Raw genomic sequence first — 19,329 nt, forward strand, 5'->3', positions numbered from 1 at the left:
AAAAGTCATCCATGCCATGACAGGATAAATCTGTTGGCTTGCAGAATTTAAAAAAGGCCTCTGTTGGATCTGGGATTATCGGACAGGACCATGAACATGATCACGGCAGCCTACCGACAATCGACCAAGAAGCAGTACCTCTCCAGCATACGGAAGTGGGAAGCGTACTGCTCGAGGACTGGGGTAGCATATAGATCAGCTACAATTATGAACGTCCTGGAGTTCCTATCCAGCCTTCACTTCGATGAAGGATTGAGTTATAGCACAATTAACAGTGCTACAAGTGCTTTGTCAGCCTATCTATGGCAGGCACCAGGACAGCAGTCCATAGGATCTCACCCACTGGTGGCCAAACTAATGAGGGGTATTTATAACACCAATCCCCCTAGACCAAGGTACACCCAGATCTGGGACGTCAGTGTCGTCCTGACATTACTAAGGGGTTGGTCACCAGCCAGATCCCTGTCTCTGGAGCAGCTCACTCTAAAAAGTGTCATGCTGATGGCCTTGGTCTCAGCCCAAAGGGTCCAGTCCCTATAAAAATTAAGACTGGACAATATGGTAACATCAACTGACCAGATAACATTCAGAATCTGGGAGCTGGTTAAGCAGAGCAGACCGGGAACTTCGGGACTGACGATGGAATTCCGGGCGTACCCACCTGACCCCCGTTTATGTGTCAAGCCACATCTACTGCTTTACCTTAGCACAACTAAAACCTTAAGAGGGGGCAAAATGGCACTATGGGTTAGCTACAAACAGCCACATGGTCGGGTGTCAGTACAAACCATCTCAAGATGGCTCAGACAGGTTCTGGGAGCTGCTGGGGTGGGTACTGACATTTTTAAATCTCACTCCACCAGGGCAGCAGCAACATCGGCAACCAGAAATATGGAGGTACCAATGGACCATATTCTGGCAACAGCAGGATGGTCTACGGAAAGGACTTTCCAAATATTTTATAACAAGCCGATTGCCAAAACTGCAGCGTTTGCAGAAAGAATTTTAAGTTCTGCAAATATATAATTTAGCCTGAGGGAGCATTATTTTCTTTGTTTAAAAAATAAATATTGTTATTATTTTTTAAAAATTGATTCATGTTTAATTACGATAACATACTTCCTCCCTTGGATGACTTCGGCAGTGAGTGACACATGGACTGTTCCACGGCTTAAAATCACAGATCTTTAAAATCTTCACATAGTCACTCACGTGACTCCGAAGTAAAATAGTAAGATTAAATGAGAACTTACCAGTTTGAAGTTTGATTTTTATTTTATGAGGAGTTACGATGAGGGATTACGTGCCCTCCGCTCACGCCCTCAATTATAAAGGTCAACTGGTATCCTAGTTCTTCTTATCTTTACTATGTTTATTTCAATTATTATTTCTGTGATTCCACACCGCTGCTTTGAAGAATGTCGCGCACGCGTGCTGGCGGGTTCTTCACGTAATCCCTCATCATAACGCCTCATAAAATAAAGATCAAACTTCAAACTGGTAAGTTCTCGTTTAATCTTACTATTATAGAGACTTGTATGGTGCTGAGGGAGGCATGTTTGATCCACCAGCCCAAGAACAGCCTTGGTGATGAACCCCCACTCACCAGCTCTCATGGCACATACAGCACATCTGATTTTAGTTTAATCGTGATCAGGTCTTTTGCGTCACCATCTGCCCAGGCCATGGGTTCCAGAATCCCATTTTTTATCAGGTGACAACATTTCAGCTCTCACCTAACCCTCCTGTCATATTAAATCCGACCCTTCGGCTGAGGGAAGTTCTTTGTGTTCATCCCATTGAGATTTCTATGTTGCAGTAACTCCACCTCCAAGCTAGCCATTCATCAGAACAGAGTCAGATTTGTTTAATGTCATGTACATCAGGATGCCATGAAATTCGTAGTTTGCAAAGGACAATAAATACAACAACAAGTGCAAAATAGCACAATGGAGCAAAGATTGTAGGCCAATCTGAGACAGTACAAAAAAAAACCCAGTAGAATAAAGAATGTGAAAGAGATGATTGGTCAAAAGTCTGATAATGGTGGGCAAGTCTGGGTGTTCAAGCTCCTATAACTTCTCCCTGAAGGTAAGGTGAAGGTGAAGGGAATGGCCAGAATGTCAGGTTTCTCAGACAATCCTTCCAATCTTGCCACTGTGAAGACAGCCTGGAAGCCTGTGATGTACTACACAGTTTTCACAATTCCTTGCGGGTTTAAGCAGTCAAGATCTGAGGAGTTCCCATACAATGAGCCAAATTAAGGGAAGGTATCCCACGCCAGGGGGCCACATGAGTGGCATGGGTGGGGGACATTATTTGTGGAAGTGAAAATGTCAAATGGAATTTTCGCACTGTAAACACTGTATATATTTATTACTTGGACAGGGGCCACAGAGTGGCACGGGTGGGGGACTGTTTGGTGAAATTTGACAAATGTAAAAAAATTGTACTGAAAAAACTAGTATAGTCTCCGAAAATGTCGGATGAATTTTGTTTGTTTGAATGGTTCAGGAATTGTATATATTTATCAATTGAATAAAGTCTATTTTGAAATTTAAAAAAAACAATGAGCCATAAGAGACCACTGATGCTGGATTCTTGAGCACAAATCAAAGTGCTGGAGGAACGCAGCAGGCCAGCAGCATCTGTGAATTTGCAGGTGGTATGGATGACAAGGAAGTTAAAGCTCCATTGATGAGGACAGGGTGGTGTCCAGCCCCAGTAACCAACTCTTTCCATCGTTTCTGATCTGAAAGATTAGGTTGTTGTTCTGCCACCAGTTAACCTTTAGCATTAGAGCTCGGAAACAGGTTTTTCGACCCACTGAGTCCGTGCTGACCAGTGATCACCCCGTAGACTAGCCTACACACACTAGCGACAATTGTACCACTTGCTGAAGCCAATTAACCTACAGACCTGTACGTCTTTGGAGTGTGGGAGGAAACCGGAGCACTCAGAGGATATCCATGCATACAGGGAGAACGTACAAACTCCATACAGACAGCACCCATAGTCAGGATTGGACCCGGGTCTCTGGCGCTGTGAGGCAGCAATTCTACTGCTGTGCCACAGTACCACCCAAATCCCCTTTAAATATTTCCACCCCATCATTAACCTATTTCAATCCTTGGAAAAATACAGCGATCACATCTAGGCCCCTCATCATTTATAAACCAAGAAGGAATAAAGAAGTAAACTATTTTCTAAATTGGGAGAGGGTTCAGAAATCGGAGGTGCATAGGGACTTGGGAATGCTGGTGCAGAATTCCCAAAAGGTTAATTTGTAGGTTGGCTCAGGAAGGCAAATGCATTATTAGCATTAACTCGTGAGAACTAGAATATCAAATATAGAATATAAAAGGAAGGATTTCATGTTTTGGCTTTATAAGGCATTGGTCAGGCCACATTTGGACTATTTGGGCCCCATATCTGAAGAAGATGTGATGGTGTTGGAGGGGGTCCACAGGTTTACGAGCATTAGCCTGGGGTTGATTGGGTTAACGCTTGAGGAACGTTTGATGTCTCTGGGCCTGCCCTCACTGAAGTTTAGAAGGATGAGGGGAGCAATCTCATTGAAACGTGATGAATAACGAAAGGCCTAAATAGAGTGGATGTGGAGAGAGTGATTCCAGTGGTGGGATAATCTCGGATCAGAGTGCACAGCCATAGAATTAAAGGGCATACCTTTATAATGGAGATTAGGAGGAATTAGGAGTGTCCCGACCCCGCTGTGGAACCTTATCAAATACCGTGTGGAAGTCCATATAGACACGCTTATGGCTTTGCACTCATCAACCTTTTTGGGTTTTTTGAAAAAGTAATCAATCAGATATGTAAGACATGATCTCTCACATACAAAACCATGCTGACTATCCCCCTTCATCCCGTCTACCCAAATGCTTATGTCCATATGACATAGGAGCAGAATTAGGCCATTTGGCGCATCAAATATACTCCACCATTTAATCATGGCTGATCTACTTTTCCCTCTCAACCCCATTCTCCTGCCTTCTCCCCGTAATCTTTGATGCCCTTACTAATCAATCTCCTCTGTAAAAATACCCGGTAACTTGGCTTCCACCGCTATCTATGGCATTGAATTCCATAGATTCACCATTCTCTGCTAAAGAAATTCCTCTTCATCTCCGTTCTAATGGTACGTGCTTTTATTCTGAGGCTGTGCCCTCTGGGCCTAGACTCTGCCATTACTGGAAACATCCTTTTCGCATCCACTCTAGGCCTTTCATTATCTGGTAGATTTCAATGAGATTTCCCCCTCATCCTTCTAAACTCCAGTGAGTACAGGCCCATTGCCTTCAAATGCTCCTCATGCGTTAATCCAATCATCCCCGGATCATTCTTGTAAACCTCCTTTGGACCCTCTCCAATGCCAGCATATCCTTCAAAAACTGATATTGGTACAAAACTGTTCGCATTATTCCAAATGTGGTTGGACCAGTGCCTAATAAAGCCTCAGCATTACATCCTTGCTTTTATATTCTGGTAACATAACATAATAACATAAATTTCCCTCAAAATTATCTTATATCTTATCCCTCTGAATAATCTCCATTAACTAGCCTACCAAGTTAGGCTCTCTCTCTCTATAGTTCCTAGGTTTTTCCTTGCAAGCGTTCTTAAATAGAGGCCCATTAGCCACCGTGCAGTCTGCTGGCACCACACCCGTGTCAAATGTCGATTCATATATATCAGCCAGGTGCTCCGACAATTTCTTCTCTAGATTTCCACAGAATCCTCACATATATATGATCAGGCCCAGGAGATTTATCTGCCTTTGTATGCCTTCAGATATTCAGCAACATAACATGGACAGTCTTCAAGACATTTCCATTAACAGTCCCATGATCCCCAGTCTTCATTTCTTCTCCATTGTAAAGTCAGAGAAGACTTACTCATTGAGGACATTGGCCATTTCTGGCGGCTCCACAGAGAGATGCCCACTTTGATTTCTGAGAGGCCATATTCTCTCCCTAGTTACCCCTTTTCCTTAAATGTACATATAAAATCTCTCATGGTTTTCCTTAATATTATCTGTCAGAGATTATTACTCATCAAATATTTGTTCATACTTGCATATGTTATTATTTGCAGACTGTATCCTTTATAGAAAACATCACTTGGCCAGGTCAAAAGTAATTGCAAAACCAAGCGTCATCTATTTTCCTGGCAATAAGTGAAAGGAGAATCTTTGGTCCTGATATGCTGCCTCAGAGTATTCGGCGGTAATCACTTACAAATGCATATCTGAAGCATATTTGACAAATTACAGATTTAGAAAGTATGAAAAAAATTCACCAAACAAACTATTCCACAATTGGTAAATAAATTAAAAATCTGGCATTATAGTGTAGAACTGATACAAGCATTCAGTCAAAGACAGCAAGAGACTCCAGTTACTGCCTCGTATACTCACCACAGCTCCCTGGATAAGAAAGATGTCTGCTCCATTTGTGAAAAGCTTGCTAGGAATCATAATTTGGACAGCCAGTCCAGGTGCACTGCTTGGGCCCATATTTATAACCTGTAATAAAATAATTTAAACCAATGTTTGTTGTTAATCCTCAAGAAATAAAACTGTTCTGTTACATACAACAGTTATAAATTACTTCAAAGCCTCTTTGTTTTGATGCCACAACATAAGGTGATTGTGTCTCTTTTCCCTAGACAAGAATAGATTATCTGTGCAATCCAGAGTTTCGTCTCATATAAAGGACATTGTGTATTGTGCAGTCCTCCTTCTGGAGATATGTCCAGTGAATCATTTTTTTTCTAGGAGCATGAAAGTGCGCACCTATTTCTCTAACTGTGGCATTAGCTCCCATGCCTTAATAGAGATGGTTCCTGTTATAAGATGCAGTTTTCTTTCTGTATTCTCAAGTCACACAGCAAGGAAATAGATCCTTCAGCCCAACTCATTCATCAAAATGCCCGTCTAAGCTGGTCCTATTTGCTCCAGTTTGATCCATATCTCTCAAAACCTTTCCTATCCATCTACCTGTTCAAATGCCTTTTAAATATTCTTATTGGACCTCCCTTGACCACTTTCTCTGGCAGATTATTCCACGTAAGCACCACCCTCTGTATGAAGAACCAACCCCTCTGGTTCCTTTTTAATCTTTCCCTTCTCACCTTCTTCTTGCGTATGGCGTGCACAGCCTAAAGTTGTAGGACAACTTGTTCTATATGATCTTATTTGATTGTGCACACCAGGTTGATTGCATTTGTCGAAACAGGGCGGACCACGTGAAGGTTGCAATCTCCCACCACCCTCCCTCACCTTAAACCCATGCACTCTTGTTTTTGATTCCCCTTCCCTGAGAAAAAGGCAGTGTGCCTTCACCCTATCTATGCCTTCATGATTTTATACACCTCTACAAAGTCACCCTTCAGTCTCCTACACTCCAAAGAAAAATGTTCAAGCCTGGCCAACCTCCCCCTATAACTCAGGGTCACAAGTGCCGTCAACATTATCATCAAGGACCTGGCAACATTCTCGTAAAATACTCTACAAAATCACAAGCTGAAAACTCTTGAACAGAAACATGGCCCTGCAGAGATGTAACAAAGTCAACTTTCCCTCATTTCTAACTTTTGAAGCGCTAAGGGTGGCTGCTGCCTCATATCTCCAGTGACCCAGGTTTGATCCTGATCTCCAGTGCTGTATGTCTGAAGGGCCTGCCCCACATTACGAGGTCATTCGCAAATTCTCCCGAGTTATTCACAAATTCTCCAGAGTTTTCCCCTTGATTCAAACTCGCAGAATGTTTGTAACGTAGTAGTCCGTAGATATATCGTAAACCAGCCGTAGGTACTCGGGGCATCCTCCCGACTATTTTTTTACCCGTGGACATTTTTTATCAGGCTGGAAAAAACGTCCCGACTTACCTGATGCCCGAGTACCTACGGCTGTTATAACGAGCCGCTACGATATATCTGCGGACTCCTACGGACCCGTTACGAACATTCTGCGAGTTTGAATCAAGGGAAAAACTCGGGAGAAATCGTGAATAACGGGAGAATTTGTGAATTACCTCGTAAAGTGGGACAGGCCCTTAAGTAAGCAGTAAAGTCTAGAGGGACCAATGGGAATTTGAGAAGTATAAAATGGGATTACAGTAGGATTAGTATAAATGGGTGCTTGATGATTGGCCTGGTTTCATTGTGGCAAAGCGCCTGTTCCCATGCTGTATAGCTCAATGAATCTAATTAAATCACAATTTGAATTATTTCCTGAATAATACTGCTTATCTCACAACCTGTAGCAAATGTTAATTTAAACCCCACTTTAGGCCAGTCAAAATTTTATAACAGGGAATAATCATACTTTCCACATAATGTTACTTGGAATTCTAGCTGGAAGTTCACCAAAATCAAATCTGGTTGTTGATTCTTGAAAGACCTTTGATGGTCTGAAGTGCGTAAACACACATAATTTTTGATACATTCCCTTGACTCGGCCCCAGAATTTGCTTACGCTACAGTACATGAATCCAGTGAGGTGGATTCTTTAACACTAGTCAAACGAAACGTATACAAAGAAAATAACTGAAAGGGGTTGTTAGGTTGACTGGGAAGTTGCTTTTGGTGAATTTCCAGGCGAAACCTTTTTAGTTGACTTTGTGTTACAATGATTATAACACACCAAAGTTCAGAAGGTGAAACTTGACAACTTTACAATGTCACCATTAAAGAGCCAAGCATGCAAACAGTTAACAGGTTGTATAAACATTAGAGTTCAAAAATAGTATCACTGTAAAATAGATCTTCACATCAATAGGGTGATTTCACCAAAGGTCAAATGAGCGTAGATCCCCCCTCACCTGACCGAAAATTTTAACTGGAGGACATATGTCAGATCGGTACATGAAACACGCACTTTCCTAGTGAATAGTGAATCGCGTTTGCTCGCTGAATTTCATAAAAAGTAAGGCATTATTAACTTACTTTTGATGAAATGCAGCGAGCAAACGCGATAATTCCCGATATTTTGGATCTTAAAATCTCCACGGCAAATGTCAGCTGTTCACTTCCGCTGCTTTCTATCTTCAGTTCCCTCTTGTAATTACCTTACTTTCTATCTTTTTTTTTGCCTGAAAATTTAGGACGCTGTGCTTCACGGTCACCCCGACTAGCACAGAAAATTTCAGCTCAAAAATCGGCCGTTTTCCATGTTTTTAACGGGTGGGAAAGTGCGTGTTTCCCCATTCACTAACATGTACCGATCTGACATATGTCCTCCAGTTAAAATTTTTGGTCACGTGAGGGGGGATCTACGCTCATTTGACATTTGGTGAAATCACCCTATAGGCAATAGACAATAGGTGCAGGAGTGGGCCATTCGGCCCTTCGAGCCAGCACCGCCATTCAATGTGGTCATGGCTGATTATCCCCAATCAGTACCCCGTTCCTGCCTTCTCTCCATATCCCCTGACTCCGCTATTTTTAAGAGCCCTATCTAGCTCTCTCTTGAAAGCATCCAGAGAACCTGCCTCCACCGTGGAGTCTGAGGCAGAGAATTCCACAGACTCCCCAGAAAAATTGTTTCCTCGTCTCCGTTCTAAATGGCTTACTCCTTATGCCTCAGAAAAGATTCTTGTACCATTTACAGGAATAAGTGAGTTTGGTATTCCAACTGCACATGCCCAGGTCATCGGTTACAAGCGAAAAACATTCTCGGCAGCCGTGCCGCGTCATGGACACAGACCTACGCCTCAACCGCAGCCAGGATCGATCCCGGGTTTCTGGCACCGCAATCGTTACCGAACCGCTACTGACACCCCCCCCCCCCCCCCCCCCCCCCCCCCGTCTGTAGGTGGTCAGCGATGTCTGGAATCAGACAGGAGTGGCGCCCCAGGCCTACAGCTAGCATGTAGAAGCAGCGCTAAATCCAGCTCAACTCTGCCTGTCTCGCCGGGTTAACCTACCAACCCAGACGGCAATTACGGCCCAGACTTACAGCCAGCGCGGAGAAGCAGCGCTAACTCCATGGCTGATGTCCCATCAGTCCAAACAGAGCTGTAGGTTAACCCAGCAAGACAGGCAGAGTTCAGCTGGATTTAGCGCTGCTTCTCCGCACTGGCCGTGGGCCTGGGGGCTTTAGAGGGATATGTTTGGCCCATCTATCTATATCTATCTTCGATCATAATAATAATAATAATAATTTTATTTATAGAGCACTTTAAAAACAAACATAGCTGCAACAAAGTGCTGTACATCACTAATCATTGACAAAAAAAGTTAATACACACCAAAAAATAACAATCAAAAAAAATAGTAGGAAAAGACATGTAAAACAAAGAAACATCAAAAACACCACAAACAGAAGCAAAGCCTCAGGCATGGTCAAAAGCCAGGGAGTACAAATGTGTTTTAACACTGGATTTGAAGATGGACAGTGAGGGGGCCTGTCTGATGTGCAACGGCAGGGTGTTCCAGAGTGCCGGAGCAGCAACAGAGAAGGCTCTATCCCCTCTGAGCCTCCGACTAGACCTCGGTACCTCCAGGAGCAGCTGACCTGAGGGACCGGGCAGGAGCGTATGGGTGGAGCAGCTCAGAGAGGTAAGGCGGGGCGTGCCCATTCAGAGATTTAAAAACAAATAACAGTATCTTAAAATGAACTCGAAAGTGCACCGGGAGCCAGTGTAGGGAGGCCAGAATTGGCGATATGTGCTCCCTCTTTCGAGTCCCAGTTAAAAGGCGAGCAGCAGCATTCTGAACCAACTGGAGACGAGCCAGTGAAGAACGAGCAACTCCAAAATAGAGCGCGTTACAGTAATCCAGCCTAGATGTAATAAAGATGTAATATGATCATATCATATCTATATCTATTCTATATTAAAACGCGTGTGTGTGTGTGTGTGTGTGTGTGTGTGTGTGTGTGTGTGTGTGTGTGTGTGTGTGTGTGTGTGTGTGTGTGTGTGTGTGTGTGTGTGTGTGTGTGTGTGTGTGTGTGTGTGTGTGTTTCTGGGTATCAGCCTTTGATTCGTTGCTATGCCAACACCACACGCAGAAACGCCGATAATTTTTCCATTTTGGTAGAGATTTCACTTTTACATTCTCAAATCCACTCATTAAATTTTGTCGTGTTTATGTACACATTTTTAATAAAATCCTTCTTCCCCCCCCTCCTCCCTCTGATGGGGGTGATAGGGAATGGGAAATAAATGGACTGCCCCTACCCCTCCCTCTTCCACTCTCTCTCCCCACTCTCCCCCCCCCCTCTCCCCCTCCCTCCCATACTTCCCCCTCTCTCTCGCCTACCTCATCTCCCTCCTCCATTTCCCTCCCCCCCTGCCCCACACCTCTCTCCCCTCCACCATTCCTCTCTCCTCCCACCATTTCTCTCTCTCCCCTCTCCTCTCCCCTCCCCCTCTCCATCTCCCTCTTCTCGCCCCTCTCCCCTACTCCTCTCGCCCCCACCCCCCTACCTCTCCCACCACCCCCTCCCCCTCTTCCCCTCCCTGCACACTCTTCCCCCTCTCCCTCCTCCCTCCCCTCCCCTCCCTCCTTCCCTCCTCTCTCCCCCCCCACCCTCTCTCACCCCCTCCCCCACCCCTCTCTCCTCATCCCTTTCCCCCCTCTCACCCCTCTCCCTCCTCCCTTCCCACCCCTCTCTCCCCCTACCCATATCTGTCTCTTCCACCACTCCCCCTAACCCTCTCCCCCTCTTCCCCACTCTTCCCCTCCCCCTCCCTCACCACTCTTCCCCCTCTCTCCCTCCCTCCCCACTCTTCCCCCCTCCCCCCTACCACTCTCCCTCCACACACTTTCTCCCTCTCTCCCCCCTTCCGCCACTCCCTCCTCCTACCCCTCCCTCCCCCCCTTCCTGCCCTCCCCGCTCTCCTCCCACTCCCCACTCTCCTCCCCCTCCCCATCCGCCTCTCTCTCTCCCCCCCCCACTCTCCTCTCCCTACCCACTCTCCTCCCCTCCCCCCTCTCTCTCCCCCTACCCCGCTCTCCTCTCCCTACCCAATCTCGCCCCTTTCCTCCACCCCCTCTTCTTCTCCCTCCGCTCTTCTCACCCTCCCCTCTCCCCACCCCAACTCCCACTCCCCCCCTCCCCCTACCTGTGTGTTTGGGGGGTGGTTATTGTGAGTGTGATGCTGCAGCCCCCCCCCCCCCCCCCCCCCCCCCCCTGCAAACGCGCGTTGGGGAGACTGCACTTGGTCTAGTATCTATTAACTGTGTGTGTGTGTGTGTGTGTGTGTGTGTGTGTGTGTGTGTGTGTGTGTGTGTGTGTGTGTGTGTGTGTGTGTGTGTGTGTGTGTGTGTGTGTGTGTGTGTGTGTGTGTGTGTGTGTGTGTGTGTGTGTGTGTGTGTGTGTGTGTGTGTGTGTGTGTGTGTGTGTGTGTGTGTGTGTGTGCGTGTGTGGCATTTTGCCTTTGAAACGTATTTTCTCGAAAACCAGACACAATTACGCTGAGATTCTTACATATTTCGGTGATGATTTAACTTACGATTTCGGAAATCGACTCCTCCCGAAATTTGATCAATTATTTCCCCAGATTTTTAATAAAGTTGTACACAAAACAGACTGTTTTAAAAAAATCAAACCCTTGCGGCAGCTGCGGACGTCACTATGCCCTTGCTCGCGGCACCCCCTCCAGCTCCCCCACACTCGATTAAAGCAGATGCTCTAGTAATATTTTAGTAATATAGATATCCCATTCTTTGCCTATCCAATGCCTAGCTGCATCCACCGATCACTTGCAAGGCTTTATCCAGTCCCTCCTCTTTTCCAGCTCTCTCCCACCCCCACCCCTCCACAATCGGTCTGAAGAATGGTGCCAACCTGAAATGTCACCCATTCCTGTTCTCCAGAGATGCTGCCTGACCTGTTGATTTACTCCAGTGCCTTATATCTTTATTTGTAAATTAGCATCTACAGCATCCTGTTTCTAAATCTTATCCACTTTCTCTTCCTTTTTACTATCCCTTCTAAAAGGTAGGTATCCTGAGATATTTAATATGAAAACATGGTCAGAAAGCAGCTAGGTCCTTGTAATGACGATTAGATTTGACCAATTTGTTTCTATTTGTACCTTTAATGGGCCCCGTCCTGAATGCTATGTGCACTTAAATAAAGATCCTTCAGTTTTGTCTTTTTTACGATTTTACCTTTCGCTTTAATTGGAGAAATCACGTAATGTGAACTAAAAACAGAAAATGCTGGATACCTTTAGACCGCGTTCTTGTGCTGTTCTGTTCTAGGTTCTACTGCCTGCTAAAGTTATCCAGCATTTTCCATTTTTAGTTCACATTACGGTATTGGCCCACTATATCCGTGCCAAACATGATTCCAAGACCATCTCCTATCTACTGGCTCCCTAGTATTTGATTTTTCCATCCTGGGAAAAAGGTTCCGGATGTCTACCCTATCTATGATGTGTTTCTGCTTGTCTAGTCCATCCTGTTTCAATTACAGATTTCCAGAATCTGCAGCTTTCTTGATTTTCAAGTTTTAGAGATACAGCGCGGAAGCAGGCCCTTCGGCCCACCAGATCTAGCAGACCAGCGGTATCCGCACATTAACACCATCCTACACCCACTAGGGACAATTTTTAACATTTACCAAGCCAATTAACCAACAATCCTGCACGTGTTTGGAGTGTAGGAGGAAACCGAAGATCTCGGAGAAAACCCACGCAGGTCACGGGGAGAACGTACAAACTCCTTACAGACAGCACCTGTAGTAGGGATCGATCCTGGGTCTCCGGCGCTGGATTCGCTGTAAGGCAGCAACTCTACCGCTTCCTGACAGATGAATAATTACCTATCGCTATCACTTTGTACTTTCATTTAGAGTTTCCAAATTTTCCCTTACGAAACCCGCTACTTGCTATTTAGTTTAAAGCCATATCATCCGTCTAGGTTATTTAATTCTATGAAGTTTACATAGTTTGGAAGGACCTGTTGAAAGAGCAATTATACAATTGAGATGCAGGGCATTAGTACTGGCTCAAATGATTCACCTGAAATGTCAAGTTGAGTGGTTGAAACAGACAGGGCATTTCTTCCAGTTGAATAAATTTTGATGCATCCACTGAATCACCATAAATAAAGGAGGCTGGAGAAATAGACCTATTTTAAAGAGAAATAAAGAGGTATTAGCATGGACAGAGAAATGAAAGCACGGAGCTCCAGTTGTGAAAGCATCACAATTAAGCTAAGCTTCAACCTTTATCTAGTTGTACTGCCAGACAGAATTATTCATTCACCTTGAAATAATTGCTAAACTTGAAATTCAAAACTGAATTTAGGACTTTTATATGAAGAAAGACTGGATAGACTCGGCTTGTACTCGCTAGAATTTAGAAGATTGAGGGGGATCTTATAGAAACTTACAAAATTCTTAAGGGGATGGACAGGCTAGATGCAGGAAGATTGTTCCTGATGTTGGGGAAGTCCAGAACAAGGGGTCACAGTTTAAGGATAAAGGGGAAATCCTTTAGGACCGAGATGAGAAAAACATTTTTCACGCAGAGAGTGGCGAGTCTCTGGAACTCTCTGCCACAGAAGGTAGTTGAGGCCAGTTCATTGGCTATATTTAAGAGGGAGTTAGATGTGGCCCTTGTGGCCAAAGGGATCAGGGGGTATTGAGAGAAGGCAGGTACAGGATACTGAGTTGGATGATCAGCCATGATCATATTGAATGGCGGTGCAGGCTCGAAGGGCCGAATAACCATATAATAACCATATAACAATTACAGCACGGAAACAGGCCATCTCGACCTTTCTAGTCCGTGCCGAACACGTATTCTCCCCATGTCCCATATACCTGCGCTCAGACCATAACCCTCCATTCCTTTCCCGTCCACATAACTATCCAATTTATTTTTAAATGATAAAAAGGAACCTGCCTCCACCACCTTCACTGGAAGCTCATTCCACACAGCCACCACTCTCTGAGTAAAGAAGTTCCCCCTCATGTTACCCCTAAACGTCTGTCCCTTATGGCCTACTCCTGCACCTATTTTCTATGTTTCTATGTTTCTATGAATTTGAAACTCTTTGTAACGTCAAAACACAAAGGAGTGTGAAGAGTTGACGTTTAATAGTTTAAACCTTATTGCTATTTTCACAATACATAGCTAACAAAACAAATGTAAATGTAAGCATGTACATTCAAACATATACTTTACACATACACATATGTGAATTAGAACAGCGATATGCTCTTGCATAGAATGTTTAATGCAGCAAATGTTAAATTGTTGGCATGAGAGGAACGGGTACATGAGCCAGGAGAACTCACACTCATGTTACAAGGTCTGGGGTAGGAAACAGCTAATTCCCCTGAATGAGCGCAAGGTGCTTGATTTTGTTCAAAGAAAGAGCAGAGCAGACTAGAAAAAGAGGTCATTTTTGATCCCAGAATTAGTACAGAAGCAGGGTAGGTGGTGTGGCTACACTAGTAACTATCTGAGCTTCATTCCCAAAGAATGCTTTCAAGTGGTCAATTGTTTCTACTTTCTAGTCCCCAAGTATTGAAGATGAGTGTTTCTTCCTTGAGTTGACATCCACAGCTCAAAAATCAGGAGCATTGCCATTCAAGCATGTTTTCACGTGTAGGAAAGAACTGTAGATGCTGGTTTGAATCGAAGATAGTCACAAAAAGCTGGAGTAACTTAGCGGGGACAGGCTGCATCTCTGGAGAGAAGGATGGGTGACGTTTTGGGTCGAGGCCCTTCTTTTCATCATTGTTTCTTTCATGCTTGCTCCAGCTGCAAGATTGTTGCAGAAGCAGCATCGTAAGACATCTATGCTGTATTATGTGTGGACTTTTTATTTCGCTTTATTCACATTTAGGGAATGAATTATGAGATTCATTTTATACAGGCAAATCAAGGATCTCCTCTGCATGCTGTTTTCACAGAGTATGAAACCCAGAAAGACAGTGCAAAACATCCAATTCCAAACCAACAACCCATTTTATAATTTGTCTCGTTTTCTGTCAAAAGAGAAAAGAATCCCATGTAAAATGTGATTCTGATTCACTTACACCCAATGTATGCTAGCACTCAAAACAAATCTGAACCCCAAAAATGCTAATAGTCAAGCAAAGAGTAATTAGACATACCACCACATTCTCTAGACTGGTTTACACGCACAATACAGAATAACTGCTAAGCAATGTGCATGTGTGTTTTGATACGTGTCTGCTTAAGGTATAGGTAAAACTAGCACAAATTAGACAGAGAAAGATGGCTCCACACACACTGGTGTTGGGATCAAAAGCAGGAATGATTTATTTCCAAGTCAAAGGTCACTGACTGATTTACATAATTATATGCACGTTTGAGCACACCCCAGAGGCCTACCATTCACAGTGTATGTCCTGCCCATGTTAGTCTTCTCAAAATACAACACCTCACATTTCTCTGTATCCACATTTCCATCCACCATTCCTCAGACCACCAGCCCAACCGTTCAAGATCCTGCTGCAAATGTTGACAAACATCTTCACTATCTACAATACCACCCACTTTTGTGTCATGTGCAAACCATCTAATCATGCCATGTACGTACGTACTCATCCAAATCATTGATATACATGACAAACAGCTATGGGCCCAGCACCGAACCCTGAGGCACACCACTAGTCACAGGCCTCCAATCCAAAAACCAAGCTTCCATCATCGCCCTTTGCTTCCATCCATGAAGTCAATTCTCTATCCAATCAGCGATCTCCCCTTGGATCCTATGCAGTCTAACCTTCCAGAGCAGCCTACCATGTGGAAGAGTGTTGAATGCATTGCTGAAATCCATATATACAACATCTACCACTCTGCCCTCTACAACCTTTTTGGTCACAACTTCAAAAATCTCAATCAGATTCATGAGACAAGACCTCCACATACAAAACCATGCTGGCTGTCCCAAATCAGCCCTTGTCCACTTAAATGTAAGTATATCTTATACCTCAGTATACTCAGCCAGGGCAATTGCAAGTTTCTCTCTAACTCCCCACAATGTCCTTGGATATATCTGATCAGGCCCAGGAGATTTGTCTACCTTCTTATCGGCCATGGCCATCAGCACCCCTTCGACCGCAATACTATCTGCTCTCAAGGCACTTCCATTGACTGTCTCAAGTTCCCCAGCCCTCATGTCTTTCTCCATGGTAAAAACAAATATACTCATTGAGGAACCTGCCCATCTCCTGTGGCTACACACAGAGTTGATATCCTTGATTCCTGAGGGTTTCCATTCTCTCCCTGGTATCCTTTTTCCCTTTACGTACATAAAATCTCAAGATTCACCTTAATGTTTTCAGCCAGAGCTATCTCCTGTCCTCTTTTTGCCCTCTTAATTTCCTTTTTTAACCTGCTCCTTAGCTCCCCGAATCTCCTCCACGGATACACTTGATCCCAGCTGCTTATACCTGCCCCACACCTCCTTCTTACTCTTGACAAAAGCCTTAATTTTCCTCATCATCCAAGCTTCCTTACGACCACCTGTCTTTCCCTTCTCTCTAACAGTAACATGCTCGTTCTGAACTCCTTTAACCAGGGAAGGAGCACACCATCCTCGCTATATGTCCTGTCCATGAAGCTCCTGAGGTCATCCAGCTGCTGCTCCAGTTCTTTAATGCAGTCTTTAAGGAGCTGCACCTGGACACAATGTCCACAGGTGTAGTCATCAGTAGTTTCATTGACTTCCCACATCCTGCAGGAAAGAACCTTTCCTGTTTTCTGCTCTTCTACAATCTTAACCCTAATCTCCCATCCCAACGGCCTCCAATTCTATTTCCAGGTCTGTGTCATTCCTATCTCCCAAATCTTCAATTCAAAATCTTGTTCATGCCTTAAGCTGATTCTTATCACCACCAGCTCCTCTTTCCATTGCAGGCTTCCCCACTCACTGGAAGCAGATGCCCTTTCTTACATAACTCCTCACAGAGTGGTTATCTCCTCCATCCAAACCCATAGTCCACTCTGGACCCCCTAGGGAGGGATTCAACTTGCACTGCTTCCCTGCCAACATTGTTCCACCTACCTGCCTTACAGTGACTACCTTTAGTCACTGTGCGCCAAATTATCTTCCAGCTTCAAAAGGTACCAGAACATTGATCATATTTACCCTGTAACAGCGGTGTCCACTTCATGTTTCAGCGGCATTGTGAGAATGAGTGTGTTGTCATGCAGTGTTTCATTATGCTCCACATTCCCACTGCAGAAAAGAAACAAACACAATCTTGAGAGTCAGTATTATGCATGTTGGCCAGAGCACAAAGCGAGAGTAATATAATGCTGTCCTCTCTCTGGTTTAGCACTGCTGGCAAAGACCCTTTAAAAACTGCTTTACATTTGACTATTGAAAGTCATAACCAAAAAGACAGCTGCACCATTCAATACCTCCAATGAGTATTTTTAAATATTGCATTCATTTGATATTTTTGTAGACAAGTAATGATATCCCATTGGATTAAAAGGAAACAAAGGCATTGAGGGACTTCCTGATTTTAATGCAATTGATTATAACCTCAAAAGTCTTGATGGAGTGAAAACACACTGCTGGCTCCAAGCCCCTAAATTTCAAGGTGAAGAGATCAAAAATCAAAGTGCTGCTAAGCCCAAGAGACCTGTAACCCAATGTAAGAAGAACGTTAAAGACAACAGAAATAAAATACTATACATTTTAAACCTAGAAATTCACATCATGGTACAAAGTAATAACAAGATGCCTAGAATCTAAAATAAAGATAGAAAATGATATTAATATACTGTAGATTTACCAGTATTTAGAATATATATATATGTGTGTGTGTGTGTGTGTGTGTGTGTGTGTGTGTGTGTGTGTGTGTGTGTGTGTGTGTGTATATGTATATATGTGTGTGTGTGTGTATATATATATATGTGTGTGTGTGAATATATATATAGAGGTCACTATACCTCTTGTTCCCTTTTCTGATGAGTTAATTTCTGGACCTGATTGAATTTGAGGCCATCAAAGAAATATCTGATTTTTTAATAAGAGTTGGAGCATGTCCACTCTAAACACAGTTATTGTTCTAATTGTAATTGTAATTGTAAATCTTTATTGTCATTTCCTGAGTATTCGCATACTCAGAGGAAACAAAAAAACGTTTCTCAACCAGTGTCCATTCAGTTTTCGTTACAAAATAAATAGCAATTAAAATTAAAATGGCATGTCATGAACAAATTTGCACCTCTTAACATTTGGTGGGATAACATTCAACAGCCTTTCCGACCGTACTTTTCACAACAGTGGCAGATGCTGTAGTGTGAACTGTTTGTGCGAATACTTGGCTATCAGAAAAGTTAATTTAACAGTGTACATAGCCATGTAGGGAAGCAAAGCTGATAAAGCATCAACTGCTGGTTTTGCAGCTGAAATTTACTGTACCTATTTTCTAGCCGCCCATGGTAAAAAAGTCTATAGTCTACCCGCTAATGCTGATCGAGCTCATCCAAAAAATCCTTACAATTAAAAACCCTCTAGACTATGGGAGCTGCTGGGCTACTTGGTTTACATCTTGTCAACTTGTTTTGCAGCATTTTCACCAATCACTTCCAAAGTATTTGTATTCCATAACAGAGTGGCTATGTATACAAAATTTACACTTTTTCAACTTTGGTGGGATAATATCTTTACATCTTTCTATAGTACTTTTCAGTAAGGCAGATGACATAATTGGAACTGATAATGAAATGTTCTATCAGAAATTATTAATATAACATTGTACATAAACCATGTAGGTAAATGCAAAACGCATAAATAATCAACAGATATAAATTTAAACATAAATTTACTCATTTGTTTTTCTAGCCGCCCAAGATAACCATTTCCTATAGTCCCATCTGCCTGCATTAGACCAATATCGTGCAAAATCTCTCCTATCCATTTAAGATGTCCAAGTGTCTTTTAAATGCTATTATAGTACCTGCTTCAATTACTTCTTCTGGCAGCTCGTTCCATCTACCACCACCCTCTGAATGAAAAGGATGCCTGTAATCACAAGGAACTGCAGATGCTGGTTTACAAAGAAAGATGCTATGTGCTAAAGTAACTCAGCAGGTCAGGGAGTATCTCTGGAGAACATGGAAAGCTGACATTTCAGTTCAGACTGTTGTTGTGGGGGTGAGGGGTGCAGAAAGATAGAAGAGGGAGAGGCAGGACAAAGCTTGATGAGTGAAATAATTAGTCATTAGGTTCTTGATTAGTAAGGGCATCAAAGTTTATGGGGAGAAGGCAGGAGAATGTGGTTGAGAGGATAAAATGGACCATTCTTTTCAAACATTGAAAAGGGGCTGTTTTGTGCTGTACTGTTCTTTCTATGTA

The 19,329-nt window shown here is 43.5% G+C and overlaps 1 protein-coding gene across 3 annotated transcripts in view; it reads right to left on the reverse strand.

Annotated features, from left to right (window-relative positions):
• Positions 1 to 19,329, reverse strand: part of itga9 (integrin, alpha 9) — a 369,220-nt gene that overhangs the window by 61,840 nt on the left and 288,051 nt on the right. For all 3 annotated transcript variants that reach the window (XM_055633502.1, XM_055633503.1, XM_055633504.1), the window contains exons 21-23: positions 17,107 to 17,196; positions 12,996 to 13,104; positions 5,438 to 5,545 (exon numbers count right to left, since the gene is read on the reverse strand). In XM_055633502.1, coding sequence (XP_055489477.1) covers positions 5,438 to 5,545; positions 12,996 to 13,104; positions 17,107 to 17,196 — 307 coding nt within the window. The remainder of the gene's footprint in view (positions 1 to 5,437; positions 5,546 to 12,995; positions 13,105 to 17,106; positions 17,197 to 19,329) is intronic.

Source organism: Leucoraja erinacea, chromosome 4, assembly GCF_028641065.1.
Source record: "Leucoraja erinacea ecotype New England chromosome 4, Leri_hhj_1, whole genome shotgun sequence".
NCBI classification, from domain to species: Eukaryota; Metazoa; Chordata; class Chondrichthyes; order Rajiformes; family Rajidae; genus Leucoraja; species Leucoraja erinaceus.